The sequence below is a fragment of the Echeneis naucrates genome, chromosome 19 (assembly GCF_900963305.1).
Source record: "Echeneis naucrates chromosome 19, fEcheNa1.1, whole genome shotgun sequence".
Taxonomy (NCBI): Eukaryota; Metazoa; Chordata; class Actinopteri; order Carangiformes; family Echeneidae; genus Echeneis; species Echeneis naucrates.
Window position 1 is genome coordinate 12,266,768 of NC_042529.1, and position 15,741 is coordinate 12,282,508.

At 42.8% G+C, this 15,741-nt stretch overlaps 2 protein-coding genes across 2 annotated transcripts; both read right to left on the reverse strand.

Moving 5' to 3' along the window:
• Positions 1-2,144: 2,144 nt before the first annotated feature.
• On the reverse strand, positions 2,145-7,545 carry cbx7b (chromobox homolog 7b). The gene is made up of 6 exons (XM_029528102.1): positions 7,320-7,545; positions 5,135-5,178; positions 4,654-4,719; positions 3,771-3,837; positions 3,159-3,558; positions 2,145-2,827 (listed from the first exon to the last, which is right to left on the reverse strand). The coding sequence occupies exons 1-6, from the start codon at positions 7,386-7,388 to the stop codon at positions 2,625-2,627; spliced, it is 849 nt and encodes a 282-aa protein (XP_029383962.1). The 5' UTR covers positions 7,389-7,545; the 3' UTR covers positions 2,145-2,624.
• A 1,224-nt stretch (positions 7,546-8,769) lies between these two features.
• Positions 8,770-15,136, reverse strand: josd1 (Josephin domain containing 1). The gene is made up of 5 exons (XM_029527610.1): positions 15,000-15,136; positions 13,516-14,470; positions 13,304-13,432; positions 11,750-11,944; positions 8,770-11,547 (listed from the first exon to the last, which is right to left on the reverse strand). Exons 2-5 carry the CDS (start codon positions 13,869-13,871, stop codon positions 11,448-11,450), a joined length of 780 nt encoding a protein of 259 aa, XP_029383470.1. The 5' UTR covers positions 13,872-14,470; positions 15,000-15,136; the 3' UTR covers positions 8,770-11,447.
• Between the last annotated feature and the right edge of the window lie 605 nt (positions 15,137-15,741).

Below are 15,741 nucleotides of genomic sequence, written 5' to 3' on the forward strand. Positions count from 1 at the left end.
GATGAAAATGATATTAAACATGAGCAACATTTATTTTAGTATTACCATATAAATACTCTATGCACTGACACTTTGTCGACTGGAGCAGGTAATGTGCAGGTTTACATCACAATAAAGTGCAAGGTTCTGATGAAAGCAGCACAAGCGACCACAGTAGGCAATGTCAAATCCACGGTGCTTGTCTCGTCATGTCAGTACATTTAGATATAGTATCAGCTCAGTGGTTATCACAAACAGTATAAAAACTATTCAGTCCTCTGCGTGACAAATACACAGGTTTCTTTAAAGAATAAATATACATTTCAGGTCAATGTAGAAAAATAAGGACTAAAAAATACATTTCTCCCCACTGCTCATTCCGGCCTCCTCCTTTTTTGTGTCTCCTCGTGTTTCAAAGTCTTAATAACATCCATCGAGGATCAGTCGTGCAAAAACCAAATAATCTGGGACTGTGTGTGTGTGTGTGTGTGTGTGTGTAAAGGAGAGAGACATCAGCCCTAAAAGCTCCATAGTCAAAACAACAAAATTATGCAACATCAGGCACTTCCATTCCCTGCAGCTTCGTTATCCCACAGAGACAGTTTTGGGATCACTTGCCACTGACCCATCATCCTCAGTGCGGGATCAACAACTTGTGGGCCAACGTGGTGGATTCCACAGACGTGACACGCCACACCAGCTCCTGTGCTCGCTGGGGAGGAAGTCAGCTGGGCTACAGCGATACACTGACCTCAGAGTTGGGCTTTTATTGGTCTTCGTTACGGACCTTGGTGTCTTCAGTGTTTATCCTGGACCACAGTTCAACATCAGTCTGTACAGCTGTGGGGAGACTTCTAGAAGTATCCTCCATAATCATTTTCTATTCAATATTTGGATTGTTGAAGTATTACTGACTACATTGAACAGTTTCTTAGGTTGTACATGCTTAAAGACATTCTACAGAAGCATAGTGAAGGTCAGATCAATATCCTCAAAAGGGCAGTTTGATCACTTCTCATGGATTTATTCATCTTGCTTTGATATTTAATTGTCATTACTGTCCATGATGTCTAGTCGGTATTGTAATGAGTCTTTGAAGGGCCATTTAATTAAAAACAAGATGACTTCTTAGAGATAACAAACTAATAAATTGTAACAGTGTGCCCAGTAAAATAACTCTTAGTAAAGTCAGATATGTGTAATTAGTAGTTAAAGGCCTAAAACTTTCCAGAACTACATGCATTTATTGGACTTTTCGTCAGTTTAGGATGTTTTTCTGCTGTCAGAGTTGTTGTATTTAGGGGTAAACACTGACTCTTCATGATTCTTTTTGGACATGACAATGACCTCAGTGAAACATTTTGGAAATTAGTATTGGCAACATCAGAATTAAATATCAGATTATATATTGGCCTGCAAATCCAGTCAAAATTCACAAAAGGCCCATCTGACTGAAATCAGTGCAATTCAGGGATGCGTTCTGTTTTTAAGTCTCATCTAGTTTTCTACTTTTGGTACAAATGTTTTGTTTTTGTTTTTTTCTGTTTTTTTTAGATGAAGAGCTAGGCGGACGGAGAGAATATTGCATTGATGGAACTGTACTGGAGGAATGAGGCATGCAGGCGGATCAAATCATCTCTCAGAGGGTTTTGAAACGCATACAAGACTAAGCCACATGTTGTACAGTAATAACAGTCTCTGTTTCCAGGTTACAGGGACAGCACTGCCCCTCGCTGTAGTTTAGAGTATGTACATTATGTCTGAGTCCAGTAGTGAACAGTTAGCTTTAGGAAGAAGGACAGAAACAGTGGCCACGTTTACATGCACAGAGGACTCCTCCTCTTGTTTTTCAATTATTGTTTCCTCGTTTTACATCCCAGGATGTTGCAACTCTGTAGCTGCAAAAGTGAATTGGCTCCTACACTGAACTTGTACAATTGTACGGAATTTGTAATTGTATATTCTCTGATTTTGTGCTACTTTTATGGGCATTGTAACTTTTAAATCACTGGATTTATGTAATTGAAATAAGAAGGTTTTGCAATAGAATTAGGGTGAGGAAAGGAAAAGAAAAAAAAAAAAAAAAAAAGGTCATGATATACTTATATCAGAACAATTCAATCAGTACTTACAACTCAAACCTTCATCGGGAAGGTGTGGCTTTAAAAACTCAATTTCCGGCCCTTTTAAGGGAAATGCTCATCACCATCTCACTTCCCCAGTCCCATTTTCAGCTGTTTGACAATGCTTTTGGGGTCTGACATTGCCCCACTGGCTCCCCGGCCAGTCTACACCCACAGAATGTATTTAAATCCGGCAGCCTCGCATGGGTATCTGTACCAGTTTGGTCTTCCAGTGCCAGTGAGTGAACTTAAGCCACATTGAACCTGGCGAGTCCTACACTTCGCTCAGGTTTGTTCCAGTCTTAAGTGCGGTGACGCCGGGCTCACATTCAGGTGACTCTGTGCATGTAAACGTACCACTGACCAGACTGGAAGTTGTTTTCAACGGCTAGAGCAGAGTGAGACAGGATGTGAAAACACAGATCTTGGTCCTCATCACCGGTTCAAACGCCGTGATTAGACCAATGCCTCCAACTCATTCCTTCAGCGCTCACCCTGGCAGCCTGCTCCCACTTCATTGTCTCAAACCTCCAGGCCCCAGGTTCTGAAAAAGCCTTTGGCCACTCTTGACTCTCGGAAAGTCACTGTGAGGGAGTTGAGAGTGATGTCTGTGACTGTCACCTCTCCGGTACCAACGACGGGTCTCCAGACGTCGTCCGTCTTCTCCGATGCAGTGACTTCGTCTGGTTCGATGGCAGAGCTCCACCCATCTGTCCTCTCTCGTCCTGAACGAGGCAGAAACATGGAGAGAGTTGCAGTCCATGGCACTTATCACATTTAAATCACTCACACAGAAAGGTACTGGTCTGAACATACAGAGCCAAACCTTTGTTACATTAGACGGACACACTGACAGCTGGTGAGTCAGAGGGCCAAGCTCACCGCTCTGCTTACAGGAGAGACTCAGAGTTCAGACACTCTTTCGATCATTCAGTCTACATGTTGAGGCCTGCATAATCTTCTATTTCATCAGACCTTTTTTTCATTGCCAGTGAAAAAAGCCTGTGTGAGGCCAGGATGTGATTAGACCACATTGGCTGACCGACTGACACTTACCATTAAGAATGTTCCTCTTTGTTGTCTCCATCTGAGCCAACCCTGTCTCCTCCTCTTCCCTGTCCTCATCTTCTACATTGTCCTCCTCCTCTTCCTCCTCTTTTTCATCTTCCTCTTCTTCCTCCTCTCCCAGGCCTTCCCAGTCGTCTTGTGTTAGAGGGCTCGAGTCAAGGCACCTGAACTGTGACCTCCTGCTTTTGTGATCTGCTTCTTGTGCTCGTGGGCCCTGCCTGCAGTCACCGTATGGCTCGTCCTCGTCCTCGTCCTCGTCCTCATCCTCATCCTCGTCCTCATCCTCATCCTCGGGGACCACTGAGCGCGTTAGGGAGAGGCGCAGGCGTGGTGGAGGTTTCTCTGGAGTCTTGTGAGCACTGCGGAGGTCCATGGTGTAGACAGTATTCTGAATCGAGGTCAAAAAGACGAAAATGCACAATAACCATCATTCCAATGACTGTGGAAAAAGGTGCTAAAGGTAAACTGAAGGAGAAAGTCTGCGTGGGATAGTCACTGGAAAGTTTCCAGTATTGGACAGAGGGCTCTAGACTTCTCAGTTGTGACAGCAAGAAAAAACTGCCCCCGTTAAACCTTTTTCTCATGCTCTCCAAACTTTACCTGCAGAAGGAGCCTTTTGGATTTTGAGCCTTTCCTCCTGTGTCCTACAGCTCTGTCTCTCTGCTCTCTGAAACCAACAAGCAAAATAATATGAACATCCAAAGGTCATGGAAATACAGTACGAGTCAAATGTTTGGACAGTGTGTTCGAACTTTTGACTGGTACTGTATATTCACTGCCAATCTCTTGGTGTAATTTCAAAATATTTGGAATATAGCATCTCATATAAAGAGTGAAGTGGCTATGATCGGCATTTTGCTAAATTCGGATTTTAAGATGATTGTTTTAGTTTAACGGCCTAAACCTTTAATCTAGATCTTTTTATGGTAGCAAGTGACGGAAAAAGCTCTTAAACCCCACCGCACTCCAGGGTGACCCGGTGTGGTGGAGCATTTGTGTTCCTCGGGAGTTTGGTGGAGAGGTAAAACAGAAAACACAACTCTGACTGAACGCTAACTGTGTCTTGTCTTGTATAAATCAACAACAGTTTGCTGACAAACATCAACTTGAAAAGGTCTGGCGCTCAATACATACTGTATGTCCTGCTCACAGCTACACTGTACTCTACTTTACTGCTCTTACAATTGTAGCCAAATGTGCATCTGATCACATTTGGAGGTAATTTGGAAGATCTTCTCTGCACGACTGACAGATCTCGATCTGGATTTGATGTGTTTTCCTATATTAAATTACACTCCAACAATCAGGAACACATGCTAACGCCAACCGGAGAGAGACCTGCTGATCCTTGAGCTCGTTACAATCAATATAGTGCAAGAAGAAAAAGTGGGATTTTTTGGTGCCTCACTATCCATCAAACCTTTTTGACTGTGAGTCAGTGCTTTTCATCAGGCCCACATAAAAGACTGAGTGGAACTTTTACTTCTCCTCGTAGGCCTGCACCAAGCGCTGGTCCAGAATATGCTCCTCGGGTTCCCATGTACTGTATCTGCAAGACATTAAAAAGTTACACATAAGTCTCCTTTTTCCAAATGATTGCCTTCATATTGCATTCAGTCATGTTTATCATATTAATAGATCTGTCTGGTGAGTTGTTTAACATTTGCCATCTTAATGAAAACTTTTACAACGTGTTGAGTTCACACAAAGGTTCCATTGTCTTTAGTTCCACTCATACAGTAATTGCATGCTGAGTAAGGATAGTCTCTACACCTGTAACCAGTCATTCTTGTCAAATCATAAAAATAAATGACTTTTTCATAGAACAGGCCACTGACGCATCTCTCTCAACACATTCAGGACTTATGCTGTGATATAGTAGCTTTATGTATTTATTTTTTCCCTGCATTTATAATGCACTTTGTAATTTTAATGTAATCCATCCATTAAGTTTACAAACTTACTTTGGTGGCCATCCTTTCCACTTCAAGAGGTACTCCACATTCCCCTGTGGAAAGCAGCAGTTAAATCACTGTGTGCACTGTCACTAATCCCACACACATTAAAATTCAAACATTTAAATCGCTTAAATCTGAAATGTTTTTCGACTGTCTGAAAACAAGCCAACAAAAAAAACAAAAACAAACAATGAGATTAGTAACCACTAGAGTGATGCCTTGCATGAGTAAGATTTCGTTCAGATTAGGATTGTCGTAAAAAAAAAACAAAAACAAAAACAAAAACGTCAAAACAGCATTTTTATCAGAAAATCCACCTTAATCCTCTCAACATTGCCATCTGAGTGAGCAGCAGAATCATTGACCGGAGCAAGAGCCACTAAGAAGCACAGAAGATGAACTAATATGACAAATCCTAAGGTGCAACACACATTGCACAACCAGTACAGGCACGTACCTTCAGGCCAAAGACACAACACCCTTTTCAGGACTCATTAATGTCATTAATGAGTTAACATGGGGCTTGACCCGACTGAACCCACTCACCTATTACTATTCCTCTACAGACTATTTCAACACTTGCTACATTGAAACCTCCCCTGCTTGTTGTCCACTCAGTCTGTCTTACCTTCACCCATGTGCCTTCTTTGGTTACAGAACTGACTTCCTAACTGAAGCCCGAAGTTGTTTTGACTATGTAAACTTGCAGAGTTGAGGCATCTTGTTGATGATCAGTTGTGGCAGATATCCTGTTTGTTTCATCTTTAGCTGTTGTTGCACTCAGAGATCTCATCTCTACAAGTTTTTGTTACGCTTGTGTGTCTGAGTGTGTGTGTGTGTGTGTGTGTGTGTGTGTGTGTGTGTTGGGGTCTGTGTTTTAATAATTTTCAGGGCATCCAATATTAAAATAGATAGTTACCTACTTTATGAGCCACAATCAAACAGATTTCCTGAGGATTATATGTAAATAAGGTCGAGTACAATAATATATTGTCACATCATCTCATATTTACTTTTATTCCAGTGTTCTTTATGTGTGGGAAGATAAGGGACACTGTCAGACAATATCTATATTTAACAGATAATGTAAAATGTACTGTATGTTTCCCAGCTACCAGGCAAGCCTGTCAGAGTTAGTCATCCTATGTGACATCACTGTAATGTATTCTCAGTGGGTGAGGTCACCACTTTTCCCGGCTTCATTTTGCTCACTCAGTTCCCCATATACAGTAAAGAAGACGTGCAAATAACGTATACAGGGGGATTCCTACAGTCTAATATAACAGCACTGTTATCCACTCTCATGGCTGCAACTCTTATAATTAATACATCTGTGAGAAACTATACTAAACTATTGAGTCTAACAATTAAACACATTTTTAAATAGTAAATAGAATGCATTGATAGGATAACTGATAAACGTTTAGTCATGAAAAAGGATTTTACAGCATCATATAAAGATAATCTTATCTTCAGAAGCCTCTGAGTACCAATCAGACACGTGTTTGAGTTTTTTATTATTTATTTTATTTCACTGAGCACCACATGTGGGTTTGACATCCATATCAGTTTCATCTTTGTGAATAACTCTGAGTTTGTTTGATCTTAAAAATCCAAACATTTACACAGTCATCTTTTAAGATGGCATAAATTTAAAGGCGTCATATATTGACGTAAATGACAATTGACTGCCAGTTAAACAAAATATCTGTCACTTTGAAAATTAGGAAAACATAACCCTTTTTTTTATTTAAATCAAACAAACACCTTGACAGTCTACTGCTGCTACTTAAAAAAAACAAAACTCAGAAACTGCCGGAAAACAAGGCTAATGCAACCTTGTTATCGTTTCTTTTACTAAAACGTGTGCAGATCATGTTGTGTGTGTGTGCGTTTTTCCGAGCAGGGTGATCGCTGTTTGTCATGATGAGGATGGGGGCGGTGGTGGCCTTTCGGCCACCGTAGTTCCTGGCTACGCACCTGCTTCCATCAACATCAACAACTTTGATCCAAAGCGGGCTACCAAACAGGCCTGAGGGACAGAGGACACCTGACATGCTGATCTGTGCGATGGCAACACTGCTACGTTACATTAAAGGGACACCCTCCTCCTCTGCAGTTAGATAACAGGGTTAGTCTTTAATCTCTGAAGTAGCATCCTCTCCCGTCCGGCGGCTCGGCGCTGCCTTACCTTCCTAACTCTCTTCTTGACAATCGACTCCACGGCGAACACTTGCTCTCCGATCGCCGACAGCTCCATCTCTCCGTCCGTCGGGGCTCCTGTTAAAGTAACGTCCACAAAACAGATAACGTCGGTCCCGCGGTCCCCCGGCTCTCCCTCCGCCAGTTTTAGGGGCCCATTGAGCCGGAGCCGCTTCCCTCAGCTGGCCCTTTCTGTGCGTCCGGTGACTTTACAAAATCTGCGACACATCTGCACACCGCGTAGGCGCGCGCCCGACTCCGAGAGCGCGCTCCCCCGGCGATGTGGATGAGTCGGTGCGCGCAACCGGCTGCCTCATCCCCTTCATCATCCTCCGGTTTGGACCAGAGACTGGAGGACGACAGGGGGACTGCATGGACTGCATGAAGGACTAAAGGGGGGCTACAGGGGGACTGCATGGGGACCATATGGAGGACTACAGAGGGACTACAGGAGACCACAACAAGGACTACAGGGGGACTACATGGAGGACTACAGGGGAACTGCATGGACTGCAGGGGGACCACATGGAGGACTACAGGGGAACTGCATGGACTGCAGGGGGACCACATGGAGGACTACAGGGGAACTGCATGGACTGCAGGGGGACCACATGGAGGACTACAGGGGGACCACATGGAGGACTACAGGGGAACTGCATGGACTGCAGGGGGACCACATGGAGGACTAAAGAGGGACTACATGGGAACCACATGGAGGACTAAAGAGGGACTACAGGAGACCACAACAAGGACTACAGGGGGACTACATGGCCTACATGGGAACCACATGGAGGACTACAGGGGGACCACATGGAGGACTACAGGGGGACCACATGGAGGACTACAGGGGGACTACATGGACTACAGGGGGACTGGCTAACATCCTGCATCACTGCAATCTAAATGTGTTGTGTAGATCATTCACAATAATCTGAAGTTATCCATATGCATTAATGAGCAAATGGGAGTCAGGCTTATTTAACTATCAAGAGTACAAATTAACCGAGGGGGCCGAAGATTGATTGGGGAAGACACAACTCTGCACTGCACTTATTAGTATTTGTACTTATCCTCTCTACTTTTTTCTTTCTAAAATATTAGTAATATTACAGCTGAAATGCGACACATCAGATCTGACCTTTTTTGTTGTAACCAAAACAAGGCCATAAACCAGTGATAGGCTCACCAAGCATTCTGTGTGAAGTAAATTACTGATAAATACAGTTAAGTTAAAATGACAGCGTTCCTTCTAACGTGGTTAAAGTTGGCTAAATTGTAGTGCAGCAGGTACCTCAAATCTGATTCAGGCACAGGACTGGATTCTGTTTCAGAGAAAATGACGACACACACATCAGCATATACTTAAAGTGCCGTTATAAGCCTTTTATTTCTATGCAAAAAAAGTTACAATCAGGATTCCTTACGTAGGAAGGGCTTAATAGATTGTCATGACTAAAAAAAAAAAAAAAAAAAACATTAAAAAAAGAAGAAGAAAATGAAGAAAATATGCAACTGTGAGACATTAATTATGATGATCGGGCTTAAAAATCACAGCAAATTAATGACTCAATGTTATTTCACTGGAGATTCATTTGGAAGAAACACGACTGAAGTTCCATGGACTGGGCTGGAATTGAAATTTGTGTTTCATTTCAAAATAACATATGCAGCGATCTTGTGATATTCTTGTATTGTATAAAATCATACTATTTCAGACAATTGTAAATAATGGAACATAGTCCTTGGCTGCAAAGGTGAAAACATTATTACACATCGGTTTGTCTGTATGTTGGTGGAGCGTCAGCTGTTTTTTTCTTTTTTAAATGTATAAACTGGTGCTTTGAAATAAATCTCCTGAAATGGCATCAAACTCTGCACAGCCCCTCTTAATCTTTCAGAGCAACACATAAATTATTTGAATGTAAACAAGTGAAGGCCAATATTGTCATTAACAGACAATACTCATATAGTATAAACAAATTCTCTTTGAAAGCTACAACAGCAGACTTATTCATAAGGCCTATTTCATACTAATCCACCCCTACACACATCTGGCTGGACATGTGCTCATTAGTCAACCCATCAAATCCCACATTTCTGTTTTGTTTTTTAACTTTCTAAATTCACGATTCAGGCACACCGCACTCCATCCACTGTCTATCAAACTGACAACTTCCCTTCACACAAACAGCTGCCAAAACTTGCTCAGACTGAAAACTTTCACGTTATAGATCACTGTCTACCCCATAAGACTTTGACTGTGTTTGGCAGGTTTGATAAAAAGAACAGGAGGTAGAGGAGCCCTGCATCAGCTGAGGTCCTGTGCTACAGAGGGCTGCTGTGGTGGAAAGAGGAAAAAAGTATCAAATCCAAAACCTTGTGATGTCATTTCTGTCTGGAGACATTTTACCACCAAGTGAAAAGTGGCTGTGGCTCTATTGTGTAACACTAGGTCACATGGACAAACAAAATGAGATTTCTTCAGACTGGAATGACATTATAGTGGCAATAAGGTGCAAAAATTGATAACCAACTTGCTTAATTGACCCGGAGCTTTTGATCACACAGCCCTCATCAGCAGATAATATCTACTCAGTTATCACAGAACTGCATGATATAAAGTAATGTTTACTTCTTGATGAACTGTCCAGCCAATAAGATTTTGAAAAATGTCCCTCTGTGGTGGCTCTGCTGGTTGAGCTCTACTAGGGACCTTTGCTGCATGTAATTCCCCTCTTTCTCTCTCCCTGTTTTTGTCATACAAAATACAAAATAAAATAAAGGCATAAAGGACCCCACCCCTAAAAAAAAATTCCCCAGTATCTCCTGGAGTTGCCTATCACTGGTTCTGTCTTACTTCCTGTTATGAATGACTAAGGAAATAACACGAAAGCTGGAACCAGATACTTAAATGTTTAAAATTTACAGGGGTTGAGTATTTTACAGCCCATTGACTAATGGATTAGTCGACTTGATTGTCAAATTTTAGCACTACTGTAAAGCTTATCAAGATGACAATTAATCTGCTGACAAGCACTGTGTATTTTAATATAAAGCTCCACAAGAAGGGAGTAAGAGCTGAGATTGTTTTGTCAATCACTTTTTCAAAAGCAAACCCTGTCCTCTGATGGTGTATGACTGACATTAGCAGATACTTGTCATATTACATTTTGAAAAAGATTTTGACAAGTTTCCTTTTCTCTTTCTTTCTCACTTGAAGATTAATTTATATCATGACACAGTACAACTCTACTCAAGGACAGTAATTGTTAGCATTGATGACATGCAGACTTCATTACTTTATAGTGACCGTTTCAATGTGAAAAATTAAGCCAAAAAAAGGGGGGTGGGGGGAGAAAACTAAGGCAAAACATCCACTAGAGGGAGTGCTTGGCCTGGGTGTTGCATTGCTTTGTTGCCATATAAAAGTGTTGTGTCAGCACAGCCTCTGCACAGTGTAGGCTCAGTCTGTACTAGAAGTGTTTGAAAAGTGGATGAAATAGAAAGTTGGCAATGTAGTAAATCACTGATTTTCATCTGTGATATGTAAAAAAGGAGAGGAGAGGAAGAGTGAGATAGAGTCGCACTAAGGGAAGGAAGGACACGCTTTGGTGAAAGTGAAGGACTGACGATACAGATGGACAGAGATTCACATCATAAACACTAAGACACATCAGTGGACGTCATGACTATAGGAGGCAGGCAGATAAACACAGTATTTTTCATAAAGCCTGAACTCCAATGACTTTGGAAACTTGAACAGTAAATAGGAAAAAAAAAAAAAAAATCAACAGATCAGACACTGAAAAATACTCAATATATATAAAAACACAGGAATAGCAGAAACAGAATAATTAATTTTCATAAGCCCTAACTGTGTTGTGAGGAAAGGACTGTGTTTCTTTATTCTCCCTGTAAAGTTTTTGCTTTCTTCATTGCTTTGCATCTTAGAGAAGAGAAGAGTCCAGCAATGGCTGTGTAAACAAAACCCAAGATGGGGGGAAAATATATCTGTAAGTGTGCATCCTTGTGTTTGGCTGTGCATGACTATATCCTCTCCTGCTCATTCTGTGATTGGCCTGTTGGCCTAGTTGGAGCATGTGAGCTTGTTAAACCTTTAGCCATCAGACCGCCATGTTTGGCGTGCCTCCACTTCCTCTGAGACAACTAGTAGGAGTTCGCAATTCTTCCCTCTCAGCTGCTGGCGGAGAAACTTCCTAGGTTGTGGTAAAATAAAGAGCAAAGATGAAAGCCACAATTATGATAGCATAAGAAAATCCATGTGAATTAAAAAGCTTGAGGACACAATTCAAAGGGACACTCATGACATTGGGTAAAACTGGATTAAAGTGGCGGTCTGGCTGCGTAGTGTTCATGGTTAACACATGGTGAACGCACATCAACACACACTACCCTTACCTGAGCTCATCCGGACTGCCAATCGTTTGCGGGCTACGCAGCTTAGAGTCCAAATTGTAGTAGACTCCTCCCACCTCTCTGACTCCTATCCAGTGCTGGCGTTTGAGCGGCAGCCGGAGTGGTCCCCAGCGTAGGTTGGACGGCACATTCAAGATGAAGCCTGTCACATTGGACAGCTCAATGCTGCCAACATCCCTGAAAGAAGACAGGCAATGTTTACTGATTGGAAATGCAAGTTTTGCTTGTTAAAATGTGTTTGTATATTTCAGTAAACACTGCTGACATGCATTACATAATCTTATGCAATCTTACTAGCAACCATTTTCTCTGGTACCACATTTGTTTAAAGTTCATTTGTGTAATATATGAAAATGAGCTTCAGAGTTTTCAAACAGCAGGGATTAGACACTATATGTGTCTATTGCACTATGAAGTGCTTTCAATTCTGCCAGTTTCTTTGGACAGCTGAGATGAAATAGCATGTACTATGCTGTGTGGGGCTTTTTATTGGATGGACTGGACAGAACGTTAGTCCAACAACAAGTACAAACTTTTCATCTATCAAAAGTCAAACTGGCAAAAGGCTAAACTTTTAAAGTTTTAGCATCAAAATGTTGTGTGCTGTAATACTGACACGCTTATGCTGCAGTATCACAGATAACAGAACAGAAAGCAGCTGACATACTGCTCTATTGTTAGTTATCTTCCTTAACTGAGCAATATTTCAGCTGGATTATTAATTTTAAGCATTTTGTTGCTTTTCAATAAAGTCAAAAAAGCTTGAGACAGTCTATAATTAAAATTCAGATCCAAAAACAAGATAACAGAACTTTTGCAGTTTGCTGCGGAAGCTGATTATAAAATCTTGGCTGTTAGACTTTCCTGACCTTTAAATGCACCAGCTAGGAGAGTTATAAAAACAGTCTGAGCAACATCACAAACATTCCTCCTACCAAAACAGATTCTACAGTGCATTGCAAAAACGGGCTTATTAATTGTACTTTAAAGTTTAAGTAGCAGGCATATTTTTCGGTTGTGGACTTCCTTTATCTTAGTCTTGTGTTGGACTCTTGCACCATATCAATACTGAATGCTTAAACCACCAAAGCAAGGTCTTAATTACAAACTAAAGGCAGAGTTGACACTACATTGCTGATTTTGTTCATGTTTTGTTTGAGATAGAAAAACAGGAATTTAGCTCTTATGATAACATTAACTGACTGAGACTGATAAAACAAATCAAATCTGTAGCTGCTGCTGTCGAAAGAAATGTAGGACTGATAAAGAGGGAAGCAGGAACACTGATAAAAGTTTCTCTTAGCCTTTGTCTACTGATGCAACTCTTAACTAATCAAAGAGCTTACTCTAAACACTCCTGATTGGGCTGCTGAAGTACAAAGGAGGACACAGGGAGTCTTAAGAGCGTTTAAGGAGACAACAGGGACAACAGACATAACATATACAGCAGTTAAACCATAAGCAGTCAGTGGTAAAACTTGGTTGTAATGTTGAAAATATGAGAAAGAGCCGATTTTCATTACTAGCTCAACGTACCTTCTTTTATCCCACCATACTGCCTCGAAACCTCGGGTTTGCAGAGCTGCCATGATGACATTAACATCATAGTTCCCATTTCCCAGCATGCTTTTCTTATGAGGTGTTACCATAGTGCTGGGAGAAAGCCTGCAACAAGTTGACAACAAGCTTTTATCCACAACATCTGATTTACACATTAAATATTGGTTAAGCTTAGCACACCAGCTCACCTCTGATATATCTCCTGCAGGGTGTCCCGACTGAAGGCCGTCCTGTCCTGGAAGACATTATTCAGCGCATGCAGGGCGCACAGCTCCCTCCGCTGCTTCTCATGATAAATGGCTGGAGGTGTCAGAGAGGATTGTGGAGGCGCTGGAGAGGTGAGCGAGGAACAGGAAGATGAGAGATCTGGTTGCTGCTGGGAGTCCCTGGGATCCCTGCACTTCTTCTCTTCCACTCCAACCATCACCTCCCCTGCTCCTCCACCTTTCTGCTTGCTGACCTTCCAGGGCATGCAGCCCAACTCCTGCAGGCCACCTCGCCCTTTCCCCTTCCACTCACTGGCTGGATACGGAGCACTTCCCATGCCTGGATGTTCACCACAGCCACTGCCGCCACCTCCTCCACTTCCACCACTACCTCCACAACTACTACGTTCAGGACGCTACATCGGCATCATGACAACAATTGCCATAGCAACCTCTCAGCCGTTTGGAAGAGAGGAGCTTGTGAGTCTTTGTGTATGGTTGCAAGCGAGGTGGGGGTTGCGAGATAAATTCGACCTGTGGCTGTTTAAAACAGCAACAGCTACTCTCTCCAACAAATAGAGGTGAACAAAGGTAAGGCAAGGGAAGGTGCGGAAACTGGAACTCAAGTTTACAAATGAAAAAACAAAACAAAACAAAACAAAACAAAGATATTCCAGACTGTTCCAAGTGAAAATTACTCTTCCAACAACCCAGCAGTGGTGTCGTCTATCAAATAGCCGTTGGTTGGTCTCTGCATGTTTCCACTTCCTCCATCCTCACTGTGTTTGTCCGTTGACAGCTCTTTCCATCCAGCCTCCAAGCCTATAGCTGTGCAGTTCTTTCCATCACCAAGCTGCTGACCGTGAAGTGTCAACACCACTGGAACAGACACAACGGGGCGTACGATCCTGAGCAGAAAAAGACGTCTGATGAACCCCTGTAAGAAACCACACAGAGAAGGCTTATTTCTCTGATCCCCTTTGGCTGTGCATTTATTGTGAAGTCATACAAGCATGTCCCCAGAGCCCAAAGTGACTCCCGAAGCTGGCTACTTCACCCGAACAGCAGCAAACCCCCTGAAACAACAGTTGTTGCTGCTGATGGTGACAGATAGCTGAGCTAAGACGGAACGCTGCTCCCATCCCCTTTAGGTCAGCAGACTCCAGACTGGGGAGGAGAAGGTAAACATTTCCAGCAGCCTGGGCTGGATAGAGGAAGCAGGCTGTTCAGTTAGCTAGCGAAAAACATGACTAGTACACAACAGGACACACACGTTGGAGAGCCCACGGCAGCCCCCCTTTACACACCGCCAACCCCCCCGCGTCCAGATGCATTTAATCCGCGGCGGCGGCAGAGATCAGCCGTTAGTCCTCCGGTCGCTCTACGTGACTCCCCGTCCACACCACACCGCCTCTACGGCTCCTTTCCGCCTTATAACTTGCTTTTCTCTCGCAGACTTGTCTTACCTGGCCGCTTCCTGCCGTCGGCGGAGCAGCTGGACTGCCATAAACCGGGTGAAAAGCTAAAGAAAGTCTGTCCTCATTCTCCCAAAGCCCGTTCAGTCCTTTGTCTCTGCCACTTTTTCCTGGTGAAGCTCTCTCCCTCTCTCTCTCTCTCTCTCTCTCTCTCACCGTGCAGACGCTGACATGCGCAGTAGAGTCGGCCTGGCTCCATGTTGCTGTCCTCTCCTGCGTCAGTCGGCGTTGGAGCAGTTCCTCCCCTGAGACTGCGAAAGCCTACATTTTCCACTTTCTCCTCACCTGAGAGAGAGGGGACGCTGAAACGACTGAATAAATAAGTCACATCGGTGAACGACAAGTCGTAAAAGTTTCAAATGAGGTTAATGAGTGATCTGAGATTTTTTTCTAAGTGCTTAAAGCAGCTGTATTTTGCATCAGTATTTGTATCTTAACAATAGATCACATGGTGGTGTGAAAGGTGACAAAGCCCTCAGAGGTGTGACCCATTCCGCAGTTTTCACCAGCCCAGTGCACCATTGTGTTCCCACTCAGCTCACTGTTGTTGTTTTTACAACCGTAAGTTTAGCTGAGCTTTTGGATGTAACAGGCAGCTGTTTTCAGCAGAAACTCTGCACTGTCAGTCTCTGGACAACCAAAAAGTTAACAGTTTGTGGGGCTTTTAGCAGGCCAAGAGCCAGATTTCCTTCAGCAGCAACAATGATTGGGCATATAAAGTAGGAACTGTATT